Source organism: Ictidomys tridecemlineatus, chromosome 6 (genome assembly GCF_052094955.1).
Source record: "Ictidomys tridecemlineatus isolate mIctTri1 chromosome 6, mIctTri1.hap1, whole genome shotgun sequence".
NCBI classification, from domain to species: Eukaryota; Metazoa; Chordata; class Mammalia; order Rodentia; family Sciuridae; genus Ictidomys; species Ictidomys tridecemlineatus.
Genome location: NC_135482.1, coordinates 109,745,926 through 109,767,291, shown reverse-complemented (window position 1 = coordinate 109,767,291; position 21,366 = coordinate 109,745,926). Strand labels below are relative to the sequence as shown.

At 37.3% G+C, this 21,366-nt stretch overlaps 2 protein-coding genes across 5 annotated transcripts in view; one reads left to right on the top strand and one right to left on the bottom strand.

Moving 5' to 3' along the window:
• The window catches only part of Kdm5a (lysine demethylase 5A), an 85,655-nt gene extending 74,186 nt beyond the window's left edge, over window positions 1-11,469 (bottom strand). The window contains exons 1-4 of one of the 3 annotated variants that reach the window (XR_013423218.1): window positions 11,079-11,243; window positions 7,754-7,831; window positions 6,067-6,189; window positions 465-635 (exon numbers count right to left, since the gene is read on the bottom strand). Coding sequence is in view for 2 of the 3 variants with exons in the window: in XM_078015512.1 (XP_077871638.1) it covers window positions 465-635; window positions 6,067-6,189; window positions 7,754-7,831; window positions 11,079-11,243 (537 nt within the window). In the remaining variant the exon portion in view is untranslated. Of the gene's footprint in view, window positions 1-464; window positions 636-6,066; window positions 6,190-7,753; window positions 7,832-11,078 lie in introns of all 3 variants that reach the window. The other 2 variants (XM_078015512.1, XM_005333964.5) reach the window with 2 other exon arrangements.
• A 43-nt stretch (window positions 11,470-11,512) lies between these two features.
• The window catches only part of Ccdc77 (coiled-coil domain containing 77), a 49,021-nt gene continuing 39,167 nt past the window's right edge, over window positions 11,513-21,366 (top strand). For both annotated transcript variants that reach the window (XM_040281213.2, XM_021732147.3), the window contains exon 1: window positions 11,513-11,651. The gene's annotated coding sequence lies outside the window, so the exon portion shown is untranslated. The remainder of the gene's footprint in view (window positions 11,652-21,366) is intronic.

Genomic DNA, 21,366 nt, shown 5'->3' with positions numbered 1-21,366 from the left:
GGTTAATCCCCGGCACCCAAATACATAAATATGTGAAAAAAAACAGGAAAAATTTTTCGAAAAGCTTGAAGCATAAAGATTTATTTTAAATAAATAAGAAAACATCCTTTGTACCCATTACCCTTTATCTTATAAATCATTAAGTATAGCTATAATTTTTAAAACTAGGATATATACCTTGCCTTCGCACATTTGAGTGCCTGGAGAAATCTATTATACTTTGTTATGCATAAACAACCACAACCATATAATGAATAAGGCCTAAAGTTTTTAACTGGATTTACCGACTCTAAGAACAATAATTCGGGCTGGGGTTGTGGCTCATCAGTAGAGTGCTCGCCTAGCACGTGTGAAGTCCTGGGTTCGATCCTCAGCACCATGTAAATTAATAAAAACCAGGTACTGTGTCCAACTACTACAAAAAACAAAATATTAAAAAAAAAAAGAACAATAATGCATCTCACCATAAGGCTGACACCAGATTGGAAAAGCTCGTAAGGGTATAGAATCCTTTCATAGTGTGACTTCAAAAGAGACCCAGTTCCTTTGCCTGGCAGATATCCCAAGCGGCTACCCACTTTAGACCATTTCTTCTCTTTGGTGACCATTTCAAAACCTCCTTTGCTGGCCACAATCTGAAAAGAAGGTAAAAATTATTTAGGGAAAGAAGGCAGATTCAAGCATTCTGACTCTGTATTTTGTCCACTAAATATAAAATTTATTCTGGGCTTAGATTATAAATTTCTTTTCAACAAATATAACCAAACTACTTGTCAACATTTAAAAGAATAGAGAAAATTATTTTTGTAGGTTTTAAACTCTAAAATTTAATAAACATTATTGTGCCTACTTTCAAACAAAATTTGTTCAAAAACATTTAATAATTTATACTTTACAATTATGCACTGTAAGAAAATCAAACACACATATATATGCCATACTCTTAGGAACTAACAATATGAAATAAGAATAAAACTAGACATGAGAATAAATACAAGTAATGCAAAACAAAATGAACAAAAAAAGTCCTAAAATTACAAAATGTACCAAGAAATTTACAGAACTTAAAAAAATGTCAACCAAACCACAAATGGAGAGGACAGTTTCAAAAAATGAGGCTATAATTCTTCAAAAAGAAAAAAATGGTTGGGAGTGTACTTCAATGATGAAGCATTTGCCCCGCATGCATGATGCCCTGGGTTCAATCTCCTGCATCACAAAAAAAAAAAGGAAGGGGGGGGCACTTTTATATGGAAGACTATGAAGGGAATGATGGACAAAGATCAGACTGCAGTAAATTTACCAGCACACAACATATACTAATAGCACATAAGATATTAAGGTGGGAAGTGATATGATGAACTGATAACTTGGCTCACATCAAACCAGATACTTATCATGTCCCTCTACCTTCCTAAAACTGTAAATGAACATTTATCACACCCTAAAATATAGGCAGTTTTCAGCTTCACTGACAACAAAGAGGACTGTGACACAGTATTTGAAATCAATTTCTCCTCTATAAATATATACTACTATATCTTACTACATGGACAAGGTGAAAAATTAAACATAAAGCTAACATGTGGTCCACAGCAGTATCACTCGTTAAGAGTCAAAAGGTGGAAACAACCCAAATGTCCACCAAGAGATAAATGCACACACAAAACATAGTGTTTGTGCACCCACACACATAATGGAATTATTATTCAACCTACAAAAAAAGGAGAAGCCAGGCACAGTGGCACATGCCTGTATCCCAGCAACTCAACAGGCTGAGGTACAAAGATCTCAAGTTCAAAGCCAGCCTCAGCAACTCAGCGAGGCCCTAAGTAACTTATCTAGACCCTGTCTCAAAAAGGGCTAGGGATGTAGATCAGTAGTTAAGCATCCCTGGGTTCAATCCCTAGTACCAAAAACAAAAAACAAAAAACAAAAAACCCCTAAGAGGATGATTTCTGAAACTAGATTGTCAATGCTCAAAGTATAACTCTGTCACTACAAAGTTACATGACATCAAATTATATAAATTGAGGCTCAGTTTCCTCACTATTATGAAAATAGTTACACCTCAATGTAAGAGTTTATAAGGTGTAAAGCAGCACGAGAAGCAGCAATCTCACAATGACATTTAAGAACAATTACAAAGTATAAAACAACTCAAAATTTGTCTTCTTTTGAGTTTTAAATCTCAGTTTTTAAGCATTTTTACAAGTTAGGGAAAACAGACATCCAATATATCCTTGGACAAACAGATCTAACCTTTAATCACAACCTACTTTTAGTAAGTTTTCTTAAGTATTTAAACAAGGTATACTTTGTTAGTATTCCCATTTTTTCATAATGTTTTTATCTTAACATTAAAGTTATACTTAATACTAGGGTTTATTTTGACATAATCATACATGCATAGAATGCAATTTCAGTCCTCTATTATTAGATTCACAATCTAATATTTTACTTACAGTATACAGTCACCAGTACTACTTCTTTCACTTCCCCACTCCCTGCACTGTTCTTCTTCCTCTACTCTACTGTCCTCCTTCAATTTACTTATTGGTTGTTTAATTGGTGATTCATAGATACACATAAAGTTGAGATTCACTGCGGTATATTCATATATTTACATAGTATATACTTCCATCAAATTCATTCCACAGCTCTTCAGTATTTCCCTTTTAACAAAAAGGAACTGGTGGTCCTCTTTGGAATTAAACAATACAACTGACAAATATTATATGAACTATATAACGGGTATTCTGATTAAGTTAGGTCTAAAGTCCTTCTTGATTTTGAAATTCTACAACTTTTGAACAGTAATGCACTGGATTCCTTGCCACAGGCCTATAATCCCAGCAACTCGGGAGGCTGAGGCAGAAGGATCACAAGTTTGAGGTCAGCCTCAGTAATTTAGTAAGATCCCTATCTCAAAATAAAAAAGGGATGGGGATACAGCTTGGTAAAGTAGTAAAGCACCCCAGGTTCTATCCCCAGCACCAAAAAAAAAAAAAAAAAAAACAGGAATGCAATCTAATCTTCAGATTAAGTCCAATGTTATTTACCTTTGAATTTGAAAAATCTCAGGCTGGGGTTGCAGCTTAGTAGTAGAGTGCTCGCCTAGCATGCATGAGGCACTGAGTTCAAACCTCAGCACCACATAAATGTAAATTAAAATATTGTGTCCACCTAAAACTAAAAAATAAATATTTGAAAAAAAGAAAAAGAAAAAAGAAAAATCTCTGGAACAGAAAGTTCCAATTTCATAAATTAATCTAATTACTTATTCTAGAAAACTGTACAAAGTATTTATAAAAATTAAGTAGGTATGTGGAATGAGTTTTGGCTGGAAATCACCACAATAGTGTTGTTATGAATAATAAAATAATTTTTGAAAATATTTTTTGCATTTTATTCACGCTAGGAATCAAGTCACATTTAAAACCTTAAGCATTATATAGCAAAACTTAGATTAAGTTTTGGCTGAATAAAAATGTCAAAAAGATAATTTTTAAAATAATTTTTTATACTAATGGTTCCCTGCAAAATGACAATCTCAACTCTCAAATTTATTATAAAATTCTCTTCAGTATCACAGGTTTTCATATAACTGCACTAGATAATTCTTGACAGTGCTTTACTATTGATTGACAAAAACAACTGAGCCATAATCTCAGTGGCTCAGGAAGCTAAGGCAGGATGATTCTGAGTTCAAGGCCAGCCTCAGCAACTTAGCAAGACCCTGTCTCTAAATAAAATATAAAAAAGGGCTGGGTATGTGACTCAGTAGTTGAGGATGCTGGTCAATCCCTGCTACCAAAAAAAAACCCTAAAGTTGTATTTTATCATAAGACTATGGCCAGGTACAGTGGCACACACCTATAATCCTAGAGGCTCAACAGGCTCAGTCAGAAGAATCGAAAATTCAAAACCAGCCTCAGTAAAAAAAAAAAAAAGTGAGGTGCTAAGCAACTCAGTGAGACCCTGTCTCTAAATAAAATATGAAATAGGGCTGGGGATGTGGCTCAGTGGTTGAGTGCCCCTGAGTTCAATCCTGGTACCCAAAAACAAAAAGACTATACTTTTTAGAATTTTTAGGGAGAATTCCAGACTGACACTAACTTTAAAATGAAATCATAAAATATTTCAAATATAATTTAAACAGAGGCAAGGTGGCACATGAATGCAACTCCAGTGACTCAGGAGGCTGAGGCAGGAGGATCACAAGTTTGAGACCAGCCTGGGCAATTCAGCAAGACCTTATCTCAAAAGAAACATAAAAAGGCTGGGAATGTAGCTCAGCAGTTAAGCACCCCAGGTTCAAAATCCCCAGTACTAAATAAATAAATAAGGGCTTGGGATATGGGTCAGTAGTAAAGCTCTTGTCTAGAATGCACAAGGCCCAGGATTCAATCCCCAGTATCAGAAAAAATGATAACACTTTTTATATTTATATATATCATTATTCTCACTTTTTTTCTTAGAAGTGAAATCTTCAAAAACTAACTCTACAATATAAATAAGAATATTATCAATTATTATTTCAAAATAACATAGCAATCTTAAGATATCAAAGGCCACAAAAAGTGCTGCAAAATGTCTCAAATAATAAAGCTATCTTCACTCACAATCTGAGCAGAGATTTTAATTATCATATTAACAAAACATTTTCAAGGTAATTATTATAATCTGTTGTTGGTCAGTTGGTTATGTTCACTTCAGGAAATGTTATATTACAATCTAAATGCAAATTTGGGCAAAAAGGAGTCTAAACTTTTCATCTTTAAGTTTCTAAGCTATGATTCATTATACTGGATAAAGCTGGCTTCAGCCTTTAACATTATATTAGTGCTAAACTGATAATTACACTGATTAATGTAATTAATAAAACTGATACATACATCACACACAAGAATACTGAGTATCATGAATCCCTATAATACACTATATTTTCAGTTAAACGGAAAAGATGACGAGCTCCATACAGAATATTATACACTCAGCACACTCCAATAATATCACTAAATAGGTATTTCTTTTGCATATTGTACACCATGGAGCCAATTAATCTGAATCATTAATTCCATAACAAATTATAGGATAGCTTTTTTTGAGCAGTACTAGAGGTTGAATCCAGGGATATGCTACCACTACACTACATCCTCAGTCCTTTATTACTTTTTATTTTGAGACAGGGTCTCACTGGTCTTGAGTTTATGATCCTCCTGCCTCAAGCTCTTGAGTAGCTATAATAAAACAGCTTTTAAAGATAAGTCTGAGGGGCTAGGGTTATGGCTTAGCAGTAGAGCACTAGCCTAGCACGTGTGAGGCCCTAGGTTCGATCCTCGGCACCACATAAAAATAAATAAATAAATAAAGATATTGTGTCCGACTATAACCAAAAAATAAATGTTAAAAAAATAATTAAAAAAAAAAAAAAAAAGTCTGAGGCCAGTCATGGTGGCACACACCTCGGGAGGCTAAGGCAGTTACTCAGGAGGCTAAGGCAGGAGGACTGCAAGTTCAAAGTCAGCCTCAGCAACTCAGTGAGGCCCTAAACATAATATATAATAATACACACACACACACACACACACACACACACACATATATATCTCATAATATACTGTGAGACCCTGTCTCAAAAAATAAAAAGGGCTGGGGATGTAACTCAATGGTAAAATACACCTGGATTCAATCCCCAATATTAAAAAAAAAAAAAAAATCCCACTAACAAACAAACCTTTGAGATCTGTTTCCATTTATTCATTGCCAAACAAATCCTACACAGAAAGCAATGTTTCCCTCCAAGTTTCTTTAAAATTCTTTATCATAAATTTCCAGACTTGTGTTTAATTTCTTGGTACACGTATATGTATGTAAGGCTTGGGATCAGACCCAGGCCCTTCCACATGCTAAGCATGTACTCTATATCCCAGACCCTCTGTTCAATTTCTAAACGAAGTACAAAAATGAATCTAAACTTTTCACTTTTAAGTTTCAAAGCTATTATTCACTGTACTGGATAAAGTTGGCTTCAGCCATTAAATTACATCATAAGTGCCTCACCTTGCTCAAAGCATAGAGATCCAGGATTTTTCTCTCCACCACAGGAATTTTCAGAGTAGACCCTTGAAGTTCCCAAAATTTTGCCAGTTGATCCAAGAAGTCCAGTCTCACTCTGGTCATTGCCTAAGATTAATAAAATATAGATACTGGCCATAGGAACTGGTATGGTTGAAAATAAATCAATGCGTCTTAATCTAGAGTAATTTAAAGACTTCTTTACTGTTTAGCTCAACTGTGTTAAAAAAAAAAAAAAAGAGCCAATAGTGTAAAGAGGTTAAATACTTCTAATGAGCTTTATTCACCAAGGCAAAAACAAGTTACTCTAAAGCAGGTATGGTAGTATATACCTGTAATCCAAAAACTTGGGAGGTGGACAGAGACAGGAGGATTACAAGTTTGAGGCAGCCTGGGCAATTTAGCAAGATCCTCTCTCAAAATACAATTTACAGATCAGTGGTAGAATGCTTGCTTAGTGTGGGCAAGGCCCTGGGTTCAACCCATAGAGCAACATCAACAAAAAACAAACAAAAAAATAACCCATTTTAATATACGTAAAAAGTTCTCACTAGCAACTAAAAGAATTCTTTTAATTTGCTTAACTTTATGCTAACCAAAATATGCAGTAAATTATTTCTAGTCTCTAAGCATCCTAATTCCATCATTTCATCTGTAGGTATTATGCACACTTTTAGTACACCAACTCTACCTCAGTGATATTAGATCAAGTATCTAATTACAATAGTTTAAAATAAAAATATGTATTAAAATCTCAGAAAATACATGTTTTGGTTTTTCTTATCTTGAGAGGGGTGGGTGCGTGTGTGGTACTGGGGATTGAACTGAGAGCCTCACCCATGCCAGGAAAACACTCTTACTACTGACCTGCATCCCCAGGCCATCAAATAATATAAGCACAATCCAAGAGAATTAGTAATATTTAAAGGGAAATCTTATAAATAAAATTAACTGGAGCTCAGTGGTAGACCGTTTGCCTAGCACCTGTGAGGCACTGGGTTTGATTCTCAGCACCACATAAAAAATTTAATAAAATAAAGATATTGTGTCCATCTACAGCTAAATATGCTTAAAAATAAATAAACAAAATTAACAGTCCTGGAGAAATTCTGCCAAAACAAAACCACTTGAAAACTAGGTTTTCAAATGAAAATTTATAGAATAAAAAAAAAAAAAAACTATCTTCCAGGCTGGGTTGTGGCTCAGTGGTAGAGTGCTTGCCTAGCATGCATGGGGCACTGGGTTCAATGCCCAGCACCACAATAAATAAATAAATAAATATTTTGCGTCCATCTACAACTAAAAAAAAAAAAAAGAAAGAACTATCCTCCAAGGACCACAAGAGGCAGAAATCTTCTGAGATTAGTCCCTGAAAAAAATTAGAATAATAAACATTGGAGAAAGTGGAATTTAAGAATTTCAGATCTCCAAAGCTGGACATTCCCATGATGAAAAATATAGTAAGAAACAATTTCCCATAATCTCAGCTAAATAAAAAAACTCTAACCATAAGCTTTTAAAAATCAGACACTTCTTCCAAACACTAAATAACTGTTCTATTCAATCCCAATTAATACAAACTCTTGGCCTCCGTACATAAGCTAATCAAAGTTCTCTGCCTAGAGGCCTAACATAAAAAATCAGGAAGGAGAACTGTTAATATAATACTTACCTCAAGTTCATTCAGGCGCTGTACTCTTGGAGTGAATCGAAAGCTTTTTACTTCACACGCAAATGGAGGTTGCCAATCCTAAACAGAAAGGACATGCATATATGTATATATGTTTGTGTCTATATATACAAAAATATATGCTTTTTTTAACACAGTAATATGGGTTGGTAATGTAGCTCAGTGGTAGAGCACTTGCCTAGCATGTGCAAGGCCCTGGGTTCAATACTCAGTTCCAGAAAATAATAGTAGTATGTAAGCGAGGAGTGCACTATTCATTACTTTAAGGGGTGAGTTGCCAAAAATCAGTGACAATAGAACTTGTATGTCTTCTTTATTGTAGAAACAGAATATTTTTCACATAAAATAATTTTAATTTTAACATCACTTAGAGTGTTCTCAAATCTCACCAGTCTCGCTATTCACATCCCACAGTTATGCTTTCTCAAATTACTCATGCAGAAAGCAATGAGTTCATGTACCACAGAACAGTGTCCAATAAACATACAGGTTTACCAAATTAAAAAAAATCAAAAAGGGTAAAACTAAAGATTAGAAGGAAATTTATAGGGCTGTTGATGTAGCTCAGTGATAGAACACTTGGCTAGCATATGCAAGACTTGAGTTTGACTCCCAGCAATGCAAGAAAGAGAAAAGAAATTTTTAAATATTTATTAATCAGTTACACTGGCACCTGCCAATAGTTTGTTATTCAGGAGGCTGAGGTAGAAAGATCACTTGAGCCAGGAATTCTAGATCAGCCTGGGCAACATAGAGAGACCCTGTTTCCCTCCCACTCCCCCAAAAGTCAATTTTGTCAATAATTTTTTTAAATATTTTTTATTTATGTGTAAATATAAGCACTTTACAGTCTATGTTATACAAATGTTTTGATTAAAGCCCAGCTTCTGGGGACCCAAACATATATATATATATACATATACACATATACATATACTTTTTTTTTTAATAAGTAAATCCACAGAACAAAGACAACTTCCAGACAGACATAACTAATGTGAGGTCAGATATTTCAAGTGGCATTCTAAAGAATATAGTTTGACTTGGCCTAAACAATAGCATTTAAAGATATGAGAAGTAGTCAAAGATTTGTTTTTAATAAACCTTATTTAATATGCATACTCTTTCAGCCTTTTTAATAAAAATATAACTTTGTTTTACCAAAACAATCCTTCAATAGAATTTCCAATGAATAAATACAACATAAATAGATGAAAATATGGTTTAGGAAAAAACTTCAATGCTTAAGTCTTGGTCAGCATTAGATAATTTTGATAAAGAAAAAGTAGAAGCTTTTGGAGAATGGCAATGCATATCATCACAACAATTATTTGTTAATCCTTTGCTTGCAACTGATAATCTTACAGTATTCAGCATAGTGGGAGTAAGACCTGCTTTATAATCAGAAAACTTTAAGTTCAAAATCTACTTTGCTATTTGCCCAAGATAACACATTTGATTGTTTTTTAACTTATTCAGACTTGCCTCATCTGTAAAATGAGAAATTTATTTACCTACTAGGTCTTCAAAGATTAAATAAAACATTCTATAGATGCTAAATTAACTACTCCTTTTCCCCCTTTCATCTAAGCTTTTAGTTCACTGTGGTATGAACTATCATGGTAATCCTGGTGAGGGTGGATGATTTCTTAAATGCAACACTGGTAACAGGGCTTAGTTTTATCTTTACTACCTCTAGACAAAACATAAAGCAAAATGTCTTTAAGAAGCAAAGGTTCTATCCACAGCAAAAATTCACAAACTTAATCTGCATTAAGAATCATCTAAGCATTTGCTAGAAAAGCAGATTACAAACATTCCAGATCCAGAAATAGATTTCACCCTTTTTTCTTTCCCCCCTTTTTTTTTTAATCCCCACTCTTTTTGCAGTTTCAGAGATATGGAACCCAAGGCTTACACACACTAGGCAAATGCTATTCCACAGAATTACATACTCACACCGATTCTAGTCCTTTTTTTTTTTTAACATTTTTTTTTTTTAGTTGTTGACGGACCTTTATTTTATTCATTTATTCACATGCAGTGTTGAGAATAGAACCCAGAGCCTCACACATGCTAGGCAAGTGCTCTACAATGAGGTACAACCCCAGCCCAGATTCTAGTCTTAATAAGGCCTAGCAATCTGAAGTTTAATAAACATCCAGTCAACCAGGGTACAGGTTGTCCAGCAACAGTATTTGGAAAGCACTGGTGTAATGGGTAAAGAAAAACCCTTTTGACCTTGAGCATATCACTGAAACTCTTGGGGCATTAATTGCACCCATAGGAGTAATATCTGTGATCCTTAAAGATTGAGAATTATAATTATCCAACTTTAGGCAAACCTAATTATTTGCAATCATTGCAATTCTAAAATCTTTGCTCCTTGGTTCCTATATCAAGGGTTTTCAACGTTTTCTTCCACTTCCACTATTGACCAAGTCTTCCTAAACCTCTGAATTTCAAAAATCATTGATGCTCTTTCTCTTCCCCATGTAAGATTTTTCCATGGCAGCAGTAATCGGCCTGAAATTCTTGCCTATTGATACCATTGTGGGAAACAACTAGAGCTCAAATTACCTTTTAAGAAACGCAAGACCTATCCGGGCGGTAGAACAAACCTGTAATCCCAGCGACTCGGGAGGCTGAGGCAGGAGGATCACAAATTTGAAGCCAGCCTCAGCAATTTAGCGAATACCTAAGCAACTTAGCGAGATCCCTTTGAAAATTAAAATATCAAACTCAAAGGGCTGGGGATGTAGCTCAGAGCTAGGGCGACCCTAGGTTCAAACCTCGGCACTCCCCCCACAAAAGAAAAAAAAAGAAAAAAGAAAAAAACTCCACTTAACCCTGAGAGATGACCTGCAAACATTTAACAAACTAAACATTAGCAGGGTTTGGATGCAGCAGAAATAACCGACGGACAGGTAGTTTCTACTGTAGAAGCATAATGAGGATTGTACATAAGGGGAAGGCACATCAGGTCACAACACTTTAAACACCTTTCCAGACATCAAAAGGCCTGAAGCCTTTTGTTACCCTTTCCCCCAATTCCAGAGAAAAGTATCAGTGCCCAAGTTCTAAATGGAAAAGACCCTAGGAAGACCATTTTCTGGCGTTCACACCCACCGAAATTAAACTGCAGAAAAAACTAAGGTAAAAATATCCAGAAACGTAGCCTTCAGTTGTTCAGAAATGAGGAAGAGTATACATGAAAAGACAGAAGAACCTGAGAAGTAAAGCCACACCAAGCGTATCGAATCCCCTATACTCCCTTCTCCCCGTCTCTCCTCACAGACTCCGGTACCTTGGGCGGTCGGATTTTGCAGATGCCAGTTTTCTCGGCCAAAGGCCGGATGCGGCCGATGAAGCTGAGGGGGTCTGTGAACTCCTCCCAGCTGGGCTCAAAGACCGGACACTCCGGGGGTGGCACGAACTCTGCCGCGTAGCCCCCCGGCCCCATGCCCGCCATGGCAATAGCCAGGGGACCCCCTTAGGAGAACAAGTGGAGAAAGGCTGGCTGAAGCCCACCACGCCTTTTCACGTCCCCTGACAGGGGCCGAAGCGCATCTTTTTGAACATGAAGTGCGGGACGCAGAAATCCCAGAATCGCTTCCTCCAGTCGTTTGTTATTGTTTCCTTCAGGGCTTTTCCTCTCAGGGACAGGACTTTTCCGGAAGTTAACGTACTGTCAAATTCCTCCGCCACCGCAGGAAACAGAATTCCTCCGCCGCGACGCCTCGATGTACGACGCTTTTCTTCTTCCTCCCTTTCGGGAGAGTCTGGTGTCGATATTTCTCTGCTTGCCCGTCGCAGTTTTGGGCAGCTGATGACTCCGGGAGGGTCACCCTCAAGGGTCCTACGGTCTCCTCTAGGCGAGGTAAGAGTGAGGAGAAGTATTCGGGGCGAGGCAGAACGCGCTCTTCCGGCGCGGAGGAATGTGTAATGCCCCAGAGGGCAGAGGTTCTCTTCCGGCGAGGAGGGCGCAGTTCCCCTTTGTGTATTAGTGGACGCGCAAACAAACCCGGCCTAACGGTAGCGACCCAACCTCGCTGCAGGTTCGCTGTCATTTGTTTCATCCTGCTTGTCTACAGTTGACCAAGTAACTAACATTTCCGGCGTATTTCTCACACTCTCTTTTTTCATCCTTTGCTGGTATCTTACGAACAATTATATTTGGTCGTTTTATACCCGCCTCGTTTGCACGATAAGTTATAAATGGAACCGATCCCCCAAATCCTGCAGAGCGGCTTTAGCCACCACCTAAGAATTTTTTTCACTCTCCTAATCTTTCTTTTCTAGCATTTGTCATTCAACCCTAAATTATCTCATTTTAACAGTAACTAGCTCCCTTTGGCATCACATAATGTATTAAGCCTTTTTCAGTTTATTTAAAAAAAAAATACGGTAATCGTTTTGAACTTGTCGGAAAATCTCTAAGCCGGGGCTCAGTGGTAGAGTGCATAAAGGACACTCTGAGTTCAATCCCCAGAACCGCAAAAAGAAAAAGAAAAAATCTCTATGCCAGTGTCTATTTCTTACTTCCTCCAAATTGTGGAAAGTAACATAAACAGGATTAATGGAGAAATCGTGAAAATGTGCTTTTTAGTATTAAGTATCAATATGGCTGGGCATGTTGGCATACACCTGTTAGCCCAAGGACTCTGAAAGCTGAGGCAGGAACTTCGCAAATTCAAAGCCAACTCAGCAGATTAGAGAGACCCTGTCTCAAAATAAAAATGGTTGGGGATGTGTCTCATTGCTTAAGCCCAATCCCTTTTACAAAAAAAAAAAAAAAATTCAATGACTTCAAATTTTTTTTTTTATTTACTGCCACTTTCAAGCTTCATCTCTTCTGCTTTACTGTATAATCTACAAACTTTTTGGTGGCTTTGATGCACCATTCTTTGCCTTAACTCTGAATCTTCACAGATTATTTCCTGTGGAACATTTTTGTAGTCTCCTGACCCAACCTTGTCCCTACAAGTTCATATATGTCTTTCCAACTTATCTTCCTTCTAATTCAATTAAATATCACTTGCTCTGGAAAGACTTCCATAATCATCAAAGTTAGTCATCAGCAACTAGTACTTCCTTCTCAAATATTTTGTTTATTATACTTGTTTTTGGTATCAGGGATTGAATTCAGAAACCCTCAACCACTGAGCCACATTCCCAGCCCTTTTTATTTTTTTGAGATGGGGTCTTGCTAAGTTCAGGACCTCAATAAATTGCTGAGGCTGGCTTTGAACTTGGGATCTTCCTGCCTCACCTCCTGAGCCACTGAGATTACAGGCTTTTGCCACCATGCTCAGCTCCTTGTCAAAACATTTTGAAATAATTTCCTCCCTTTCTCAGACTGTAAGCTGCACAAAGACAGGGGCATTGTCCATATATTGGCCATTGTTTTCCAGGCTCCTTGAATAGTCTTGGGATATGGGGAGTATTCGATGAGACTGTTAAATAAATGGATTCACCCAATAAATAAATGAATTGGATCCACAAAACAATTTCCCTTGTGTTTTATTGCCTCATCTTATATTTGCATGCACTAAATTTTGTTTTGAGACTTCCAAGAATGACATTGATAATATCCCTTCATTTTATTTATAGCATCCACAAAAGGTAATGCCCAATTATTCATACCTACCAGCCTAAACCTCACACAGACACTTTGAGGAGATAGTTCTATTTCAGTTACCCTTTGTTGAATAGCATACTACCTCAAAACTGAAAATAAAAATTATTTATCAATTCTGTGGGTTTGCAATCTGATAGATTCATGGCCTCACCTGGGTTTACTCATGCAGTCACAGTCATCTGACAGCTTGACTGGTTTAATGTTTAAATTTATGTACCAATTTGGCTGGCCCACAGTGGCCAGATATGTGGTCAAACATTCTGGATGTTTGTGCTGGGTGTGGTGGCACATGTGAACCAAAGTTTCCCAGCAGCTATAGAGGCTGAAACAGGAGGATTGTGAGTTCAAAGCCAGCCTCAGCAAAAGCAAGTAACTAAGCAACTTAGTGAGACCAGTGTCTCTAAATTAAAAAATAATAAGGCTGGAGATGTGGCTCAGTGGTCCAGTTCCCCTGAATTCAATCCCCAGTAAGGGAGGGGCGGCATTCTGGGTGTTTGTGATAGGGCATTTGGGGATGAAATTAACATTTAAATCAGAGACCTCTGAATAAAGCAGATTGCCCTCTATGAAGCAAGTGAGCTTCATCCAATCAATTGAAGACCTGAATAGAACAAAATACTGACACCTGAGCAATAAGGAATGTTGCCATTGTTTTGGACCTCAACTGCAGCATCAGCTTTTTCTTGGTCTTCAGCCTGTGCCAGCCTTCCCTGCAGATTTTGGACTTGCCAGCCTCTATAATCTTGTAAGCCAATTCCTTAAAGAGAAATCTCATATCTTACTGGTTTATTTTCCAGAAGAAGCTAATACACAATTAGGGTGGGAGAGTGCAAAATGTTCTCATATGTCTAGCAGTTGGTACTAGTTGTTGGCTGGGAAACTTTTGGTTCACATGGTTTCTAATTTTTTTTTTTTAAAGAGAGAGAGAGAATTTTAATATTTATTTTTTAGTTTTCTGCAGACACAACATCTTTGTTTGTATGTGGTGCTGAGGATCGAACCAGAGCCGCACGTATGCCAGGCGAGCACGCCACCGCTTGAGCCACATCCCCAGCCCTGGTTTCTAATTTTAAAATAGTAAACTGGGCTTTTTCACAGCATGGTGGTCTTAGCATTCCAATAGGATAAGACTGGAAGCAAAAGCCTAGGGTCTAGACTCCAAAATGTATCAAACACTCTCTCAAATTCTGTTGGTCAAAGCATGTCAAAAGAAAGGCCCAGAATCAGAAGGAGGGGGAAATACCTGGGTACATGATGCATGTCTATAATCCCAGTGACTCAGGAAGCTGAGGCAGGAAGATCCCAAATTCCAGTCCAGCCTCAACAATTTAGCAAGACCATGTCTCAAAATTTAAAATAAAAAAGAACCAAGGATTTAACTCAGTGGTAAACCTCCCCTGGGTTCAATCCCAGTATCAGAAAAGGAGCATAGTGAGATAGACTTCATTGTATTTTATTTATTATTTTTCTTTTTTTTTCCCCCCTCTGTACTGGAAATCAAATCTAGTACCTTGTGTAGACTAGGCAAGCTCTCTACCCAGTAAGCTACATCTTCAGCCTAGACTGCATTTCTTGATGGAAAGTGACAGAATCACATTGCAAAGGGATGTGGACACAGGAAAGCATGACTCATTGTATACAATTATAATGACTTACAGAAGCCTTAGGTTTTCTACTACTTAAATCTGGAAAACCACACGATTCCAAAAAAAGGGAGAAATGCTGAGGCTAGGGCTATAGCTCAGTGGCAGAGCACTTGCCTAGCATGTCTGAGGCACTGGGTTCGACCCTTAGCACCACATAAAAAAATAAACAAAGGCATTCTGTCCATCTACAACTAAAAAAAAATTTTTTTAATTAAAATAAAGGAAGAAATGGCCAATGAGGTGGCACACTTATGTAATTCCAGAAACTGGAAGGCTGAGGAAGGAGAATTGCAAGTTGAGGCCAGCCACTCTTAGCAATTTAACATGATCCTGTCTCAAAAACTTAAAAGGGCTGGGCTCTTGTCTCCCTCTAGAGCTTGTCCACATTCTCCCTTGAATGTATATTCCTTACTTTACCCCAAACGATGGTATGTCTGTGTTCTCTCTCTCTCTCTCTCTCTCTCTCTCTCTCTCTCTCTCTCTCTCTCTCTCTCTCTCTCTCCCCCCCCCCCACTGTTTCCCTTGAATATGTATCTACTTTCCTTAAAAACAAACAAAAACTCTCTTTGGGGAGAAAACAAAGAGTCTGGGGCTGGAACTCCATGGTGGCAGAAGTAGAGCACCCCTGGGTTCAACCCCCCAGTACTGAAAAAAAAGTAGGGGGGGAGGCAATGAAATTCTAACTAAAAATTAGAGTCAATGAGCCAGGTGTGATGGTGCACACTTGTAATCCCAGTGGTTTGGGAGGTTGAGGCAGGAGGATGGCAAATTCAAAATCAAACCCAGCAATTTAAGGAGGCCCTAAGCAACTTAGCAAGAACTTGTCTCAAAATAAAACAAAACCAGGTTGGGATGTGGCTCAGTGGTAAGTAAGTGCCTCTGGATTTCATCCAAAGAGTTAATGAGGGGCTGGGGAGGTGGCTCAAGCGGTAGCGTGCTCACCTGGCATGCGTGTGGCCCGTGTTCGATCCTCAGCACCACATACAAACAAAGATGTTGTGTCCACCGAAAACTAAAAAATATTAAAATTCTCTCTCTCCTAAAAAAAAAAAGTTTAAAAAAAAAGAGTTAATGAAATAATTTGTTTGCCAGGAACAGTGGTGCAAGCCTATAATCCCAGTTATTCTGGAGGCTGAGCCAGTAGGATCAGAAGTTCATAGCCAGCTTTAGCAATTTAGAAAGCCCTAAGCAAATTACCAAGACCTATCTCAAAAAATAAAAGGGGCTAGAGTTAAGCACCCCCAGGTCCAATCCCTGGTACCAAAAATTGTTTTTGTTGTTTTGCCAAACATTAAATTAAAATATAAGATGAGCGTAGTTGGCACAGGCCTGTAATCCCCGTGGCTCAGGGAGGCTGAGACAGGAGGATTGCGAGTTCAAAGCCAGCCTCAGCAACTTAGCAAGGCACTAAACAACTCAGTGAGACCCTTCTCTAAATAAAAATACAAAATTGGGATAGAGATGTGGTTCAGCGGTTGAATGCCCCTGAGTTCAATTCCCAGTGCCTATATATATGGTTTTGAGGCTGGGGATGTGGTTCAGTGGAAAGTGATTACTTAGCATACATGAAGCCCTAGGTTCCATGTCCAGCACTGCAAAAAAAAATAAAATTGTTTCACTTTATAATTAATAGACAAATGAGGCCCTGGTAGACTCTCAGTCTAAGCATGAGCCCCTAAATACTTTTTTTTTTGTGTGTGGTGCTGGGGACTGAACCCAGAGTCTTGCACATATGAAGCAAGCATTCTACCAATTAAGCTATATCCCCAGCCCCTCTAAAAAGCTTTTATTGTATGGGTTATATATATTGATATTTACTACATATTAGCAATTAAAACTAATAAACATTTATTAATTTAAAATAAAACAAGGGGGATGGGAATAAGAAAGAGTAGAATGAATCCTATGTTCATATATGAATACATGACCAGTGAAACTCCACACCATGTACAACCACAAGAATGGGATCCTAATTAGAATAAGTTATACTCCATGTATATATAAACGTCAAAATATACTCTACTGTCATGTACATCTAAATAGAACAAATTAACAATGAAAAAATAAAATAATAAGCTACAACATGTTAGCATAAATGCATTTTCAGAATAAGAACTATATTTTCCAAAACAAAAAAATATATATGAGAAAAGTGGCAATGGTTTTTTGTTTGAAAATTTCTTAATGTTTCAAACTGGATTCTCATATCTGTTTCTGAATTTAATCTTTTGCAATATGTTATCTTCATTGAAGTACATGAAGAAAATTCAGCTTGACTAGATACATAGTTGGGGAACAAAGAAGCTTTTTTTTTTTTTTTTTTTTTTTTAATTTTTGGTAATTGAGCCCTGGGGCACTTGACGGGTGAGCCACAACCCCAGTCCTTTTTTTTTTTTTTTTTTTTTTTGAGACAGGGTCTTACTAAGTTGCTTAGGGCTCCACTAGGCCCCACAGAGTTGGTGAGACTGGCCTTGAACTTGAAATCCTCCTGATTTACCAGATTTAGCCTCCTGAGTTGCCAGGATTATAAGCATGCACCACTATTCCTGGCAATCACTATGATTTCTTAAAGCCTAGTTATTCAGAAACAAAACTTTTATCAATTGACTTTTTTTCTTTTTCTTTTCTTTTTGACACTGGGGATTGAACCTGGGTGTGTTTTACCACTGAGCTCCATCCCTAGCCCTTTTTATTTTTTTTTTATTTTGCAACAGGGACTTATTAAATTGCACAAACTGGCCCTGAATTTGCAATCCTTTTACCTCAGCCTTCCAAATTGCTGGGCTTACAGATTTGTCCCCCACACCCAACTCAACTGACTTTTTTTTGGGGGGGTGGGAGGTTACCAGGGATTGAACTCGGGGACACTTGACCACTGAGCCACATCCCCAGCCTATTTTGTATTTTATTTAGAGACAGGGTCTCACTAAATTACTAAGGCTGGCTTTGAACTAGTGATCCTCTTGCCTCAGCCTCCAGAGCTGCTGGGATTACAGGCATATACCACTTCGCCCAGCACAACTCAATTGATTTTTGTGTACTCTGTTAGAGTAAAATGATACTTAACTTGTACTTGAATTGATTTTTTAATCCAGTCATGATTTTGTATCATCATGTATTAGTCATTTGGAAAATATTGATTCACTGACTTATACAGATCTTCCAAATTTGGCATGTTATATAATATCAAAATCACAAAAATATCACCATTGATAACATGATACAATTAGAAAGCTGTCAAACTCAAGATGTCAGAAACAAGTTTTCTAAAGTTATAATTTTCACTTGAAAGTTCAAATATTGTCATTGCCAACAAATAGTATCAATTGTTTCCATTTCAACAAAATGACTGTCACATTCCTAAGTCTGAATAATCATCGATTGTTATACCTCTGTGTTCTATGAAAAAAGTGGCTAGTTCAGCTGGTATGTGCTTTTCCTTGGGAAAAAAAAACTGTATTTCTGTATGCAATAGAAGCACTTTATGTGAATTTCCTATTTCAGCACAAAGGCTATTCAAAGACATAACAGCCAAGCACAGTGATGGATGCCTATAATCCCAGCAACTCAGGAGGCTGGAGTAGGAGGACTGCAAGTTCCAAGATAGCCTCAGCAATTTAGTGAGGCCCTAAATGACTTAGCGAGACCATTCTCAAAAAATACAATAAAATAAAAAGGATTAGAAATGGAGCTCAGTGGGCTGGGGATGTGGCTCAAGCGGTAGCTCGCTCGCCTGGCATGCGCGGGGGCGCTGGGTTCCATCCTCAGCACCACATAAAAATAAAAATAAAGATGTTGCACCTAAAACTAAAAAATAAATATTAAAAAATTCTCTCTCTCTCTCAAAAAAAAAAGAAAGAAATGGAGCTTAGTGGTAATATGCCCCTTTACCTAGACAATGACTACTAGTTTAGTTTGGTGTCACTACCACATTTATTCTAACTTAGCATTATCTGAGGGACCAGAATTTTACCCATTGTTGCTTTTGTACCATCAGTGCAAACGTTAACAGTGGAAAAGGCAAGTAACATCTTAGTGTGAACTATTAAAATAATTTTGACCTCAAGACATTCAGAAAATGCTTTGGGGACAAAAAAGTCTGGAATCTCTGGGTCACACTTTAAAAACTATTGTTTATACTATTATTTATTCTTAATTGACAAAGAATTGTGACTCTAGAGTTTGAATTAGCATGATAAAAGATGGGAGAGTTAGAAGAGACCCACTGTAAAGGGAAGAAAGAAAAATTAAATAACCTTGCCAAGGAATAGTCTCAACCACAGATCTTATTTATTAAATATTTAAGCATTTAAATTTCAACACTGTAGGGTTGTAGCTCAGTGGTTGAGCACTTACCTCACATGTGAGGCACTGGGTTCAATCGTCAGCACCATGTAAAAATAAATAAATAAATAAAAATATTGTATCCATCTACAACTAAAAAAAAAAATTGTAAAGAGAGAAAGAGAATTTTTTAATATTTATTTATTGTTCTTTTTTTAGTTTTCGATGGACACAACATCTTTATTTTATTTGTATGTGGTGCTGAGGATCGAACCTAGTGCCCTGCACATGCCAGGCGAGCACGCTACCGTTTGAGCCACATCCCCAGTCCCCTAAAAAAAATTTTTTTTAAATTTAATGCTGTATATATATTAGTAGTTATTTTTTCCCACAGTCCCCCAGCCCTTTTTAAATTTTTATTAAGAGACAGGGTCTCACTGAGTTGCTTATGGCCTCGCTAAATTGCTAAGGCTGGATCCTCCTATCTCAGCCTCCCAAGCTACTTGGATTTTAGGCATGCGTGATGCATTAACTTAGATATAGAATGGAAGAAAAGCAATCTATTAGGGGGTCAGTACACATGTAGGGAGGAGTTATACATTCATTCAACGTTTATTGAGCATCTGCTATATGTTAGGTACTCTTCAAAATGATGGATATATGATAGTGAACCAAAAAAAGGATCAAATATCTGTTCTCGCAGAGCTCACATTCTAGTAGTGAGGGAAACAAAACAATAAGCACAAGCAAGTAAGTATATATTATTTTAGCTGGGTACAATTGTATGTTTCTATAGTCCCAGCTACTTGGGAAGCAGAAAGATGGCTTGAGCCCTGTAGTTCTGGGCTAGATTGCTAAATGAATATTGGATCATAAGGGATTCTTCCAATTAGGGAAATAAATCAATGTTATGTAAGTGATGATATTTGAGTTGGCCTTGGTAGGAACTTTATGGATGAAGATTTATGGAAAGGACTAACCCAGATCAAAAGAAGAATGTGAGCAAAAGCTGAAAAATGCATGCTATGTTCAGTAAATGTAGTCAATAATTTATAATAGAGACAAGCAGGGTCCAATTGTGGCAGTCTTTGAATGCCACATTATTACCTGGACTTCATTCTGTATTCCATGGTATCTATGATTAGGAGTATGCAGAGAATTGTGCTTTAAAAAAAAAAAAATCTTTGAGCTGGTGCATTGGAGCCCACATGTAATACCAGTGACTGGAGAGGCTTAAAGACCCTGTCTCAAAAATGAAATGGATTGGGGATGGAGCTCACTGGCAGAGCTCCCCTGGGTTCAATCCCAGTACTGAAAAAAGGAAAAAATTGCCTTTTTGAAACTGGAGGTGTAGCTCCATTGTGGAACATTAGTCTATTATGTGTTTGATCCATAGCACTGAAAAAAGCACTTTTTGGGCTGAGCATGTAGCTCAGTGATAGAGCTTAGCAAGGCCTACCAAGTGTTAGCATACACAAGATCCTGTGTTACTAACAGAGAAAATTACAAGAGGGGTGGTGAGAAACAGGGTTGGGAGAAGATAGCAAGTGCCATTTAGATATCCTTAGGACTTATTCCAGTGAAGTCTCAGCCTTTCCATAGTCATAACTGTTAAGTCTGGGATTAAATTGTCTTTCCCCTACTCCTCTTTCTGACTCTCCTGGAAAAAAAGAAAAAAGAGACCATAATTGAGTTTTGAACTTACATGACTTAAGTCCATTTCCCACAACTCTCAAGAAGAGGAAGCAATGGGCTGGGACTGTAGCTCAGTGGCAGAGCTGTGTGAGGGACTGGGTTTGATCCTTAGCACCAAATACAAATAAGCAAATAAAATTATTTTTTAAAAAGAGGAGCTGGGGTTGTGGATGAGTGGTAGAGCACTCGCATAACATGTATGAGGCACTGGATTCGATTCTTAGTACCACATAAAAATAAAAGTTCATCTACAAAAAAAAAAAAATATATATATATATATATATATATATATATATATATATATGTATGTATGGGAGGGGAGGAAAGGA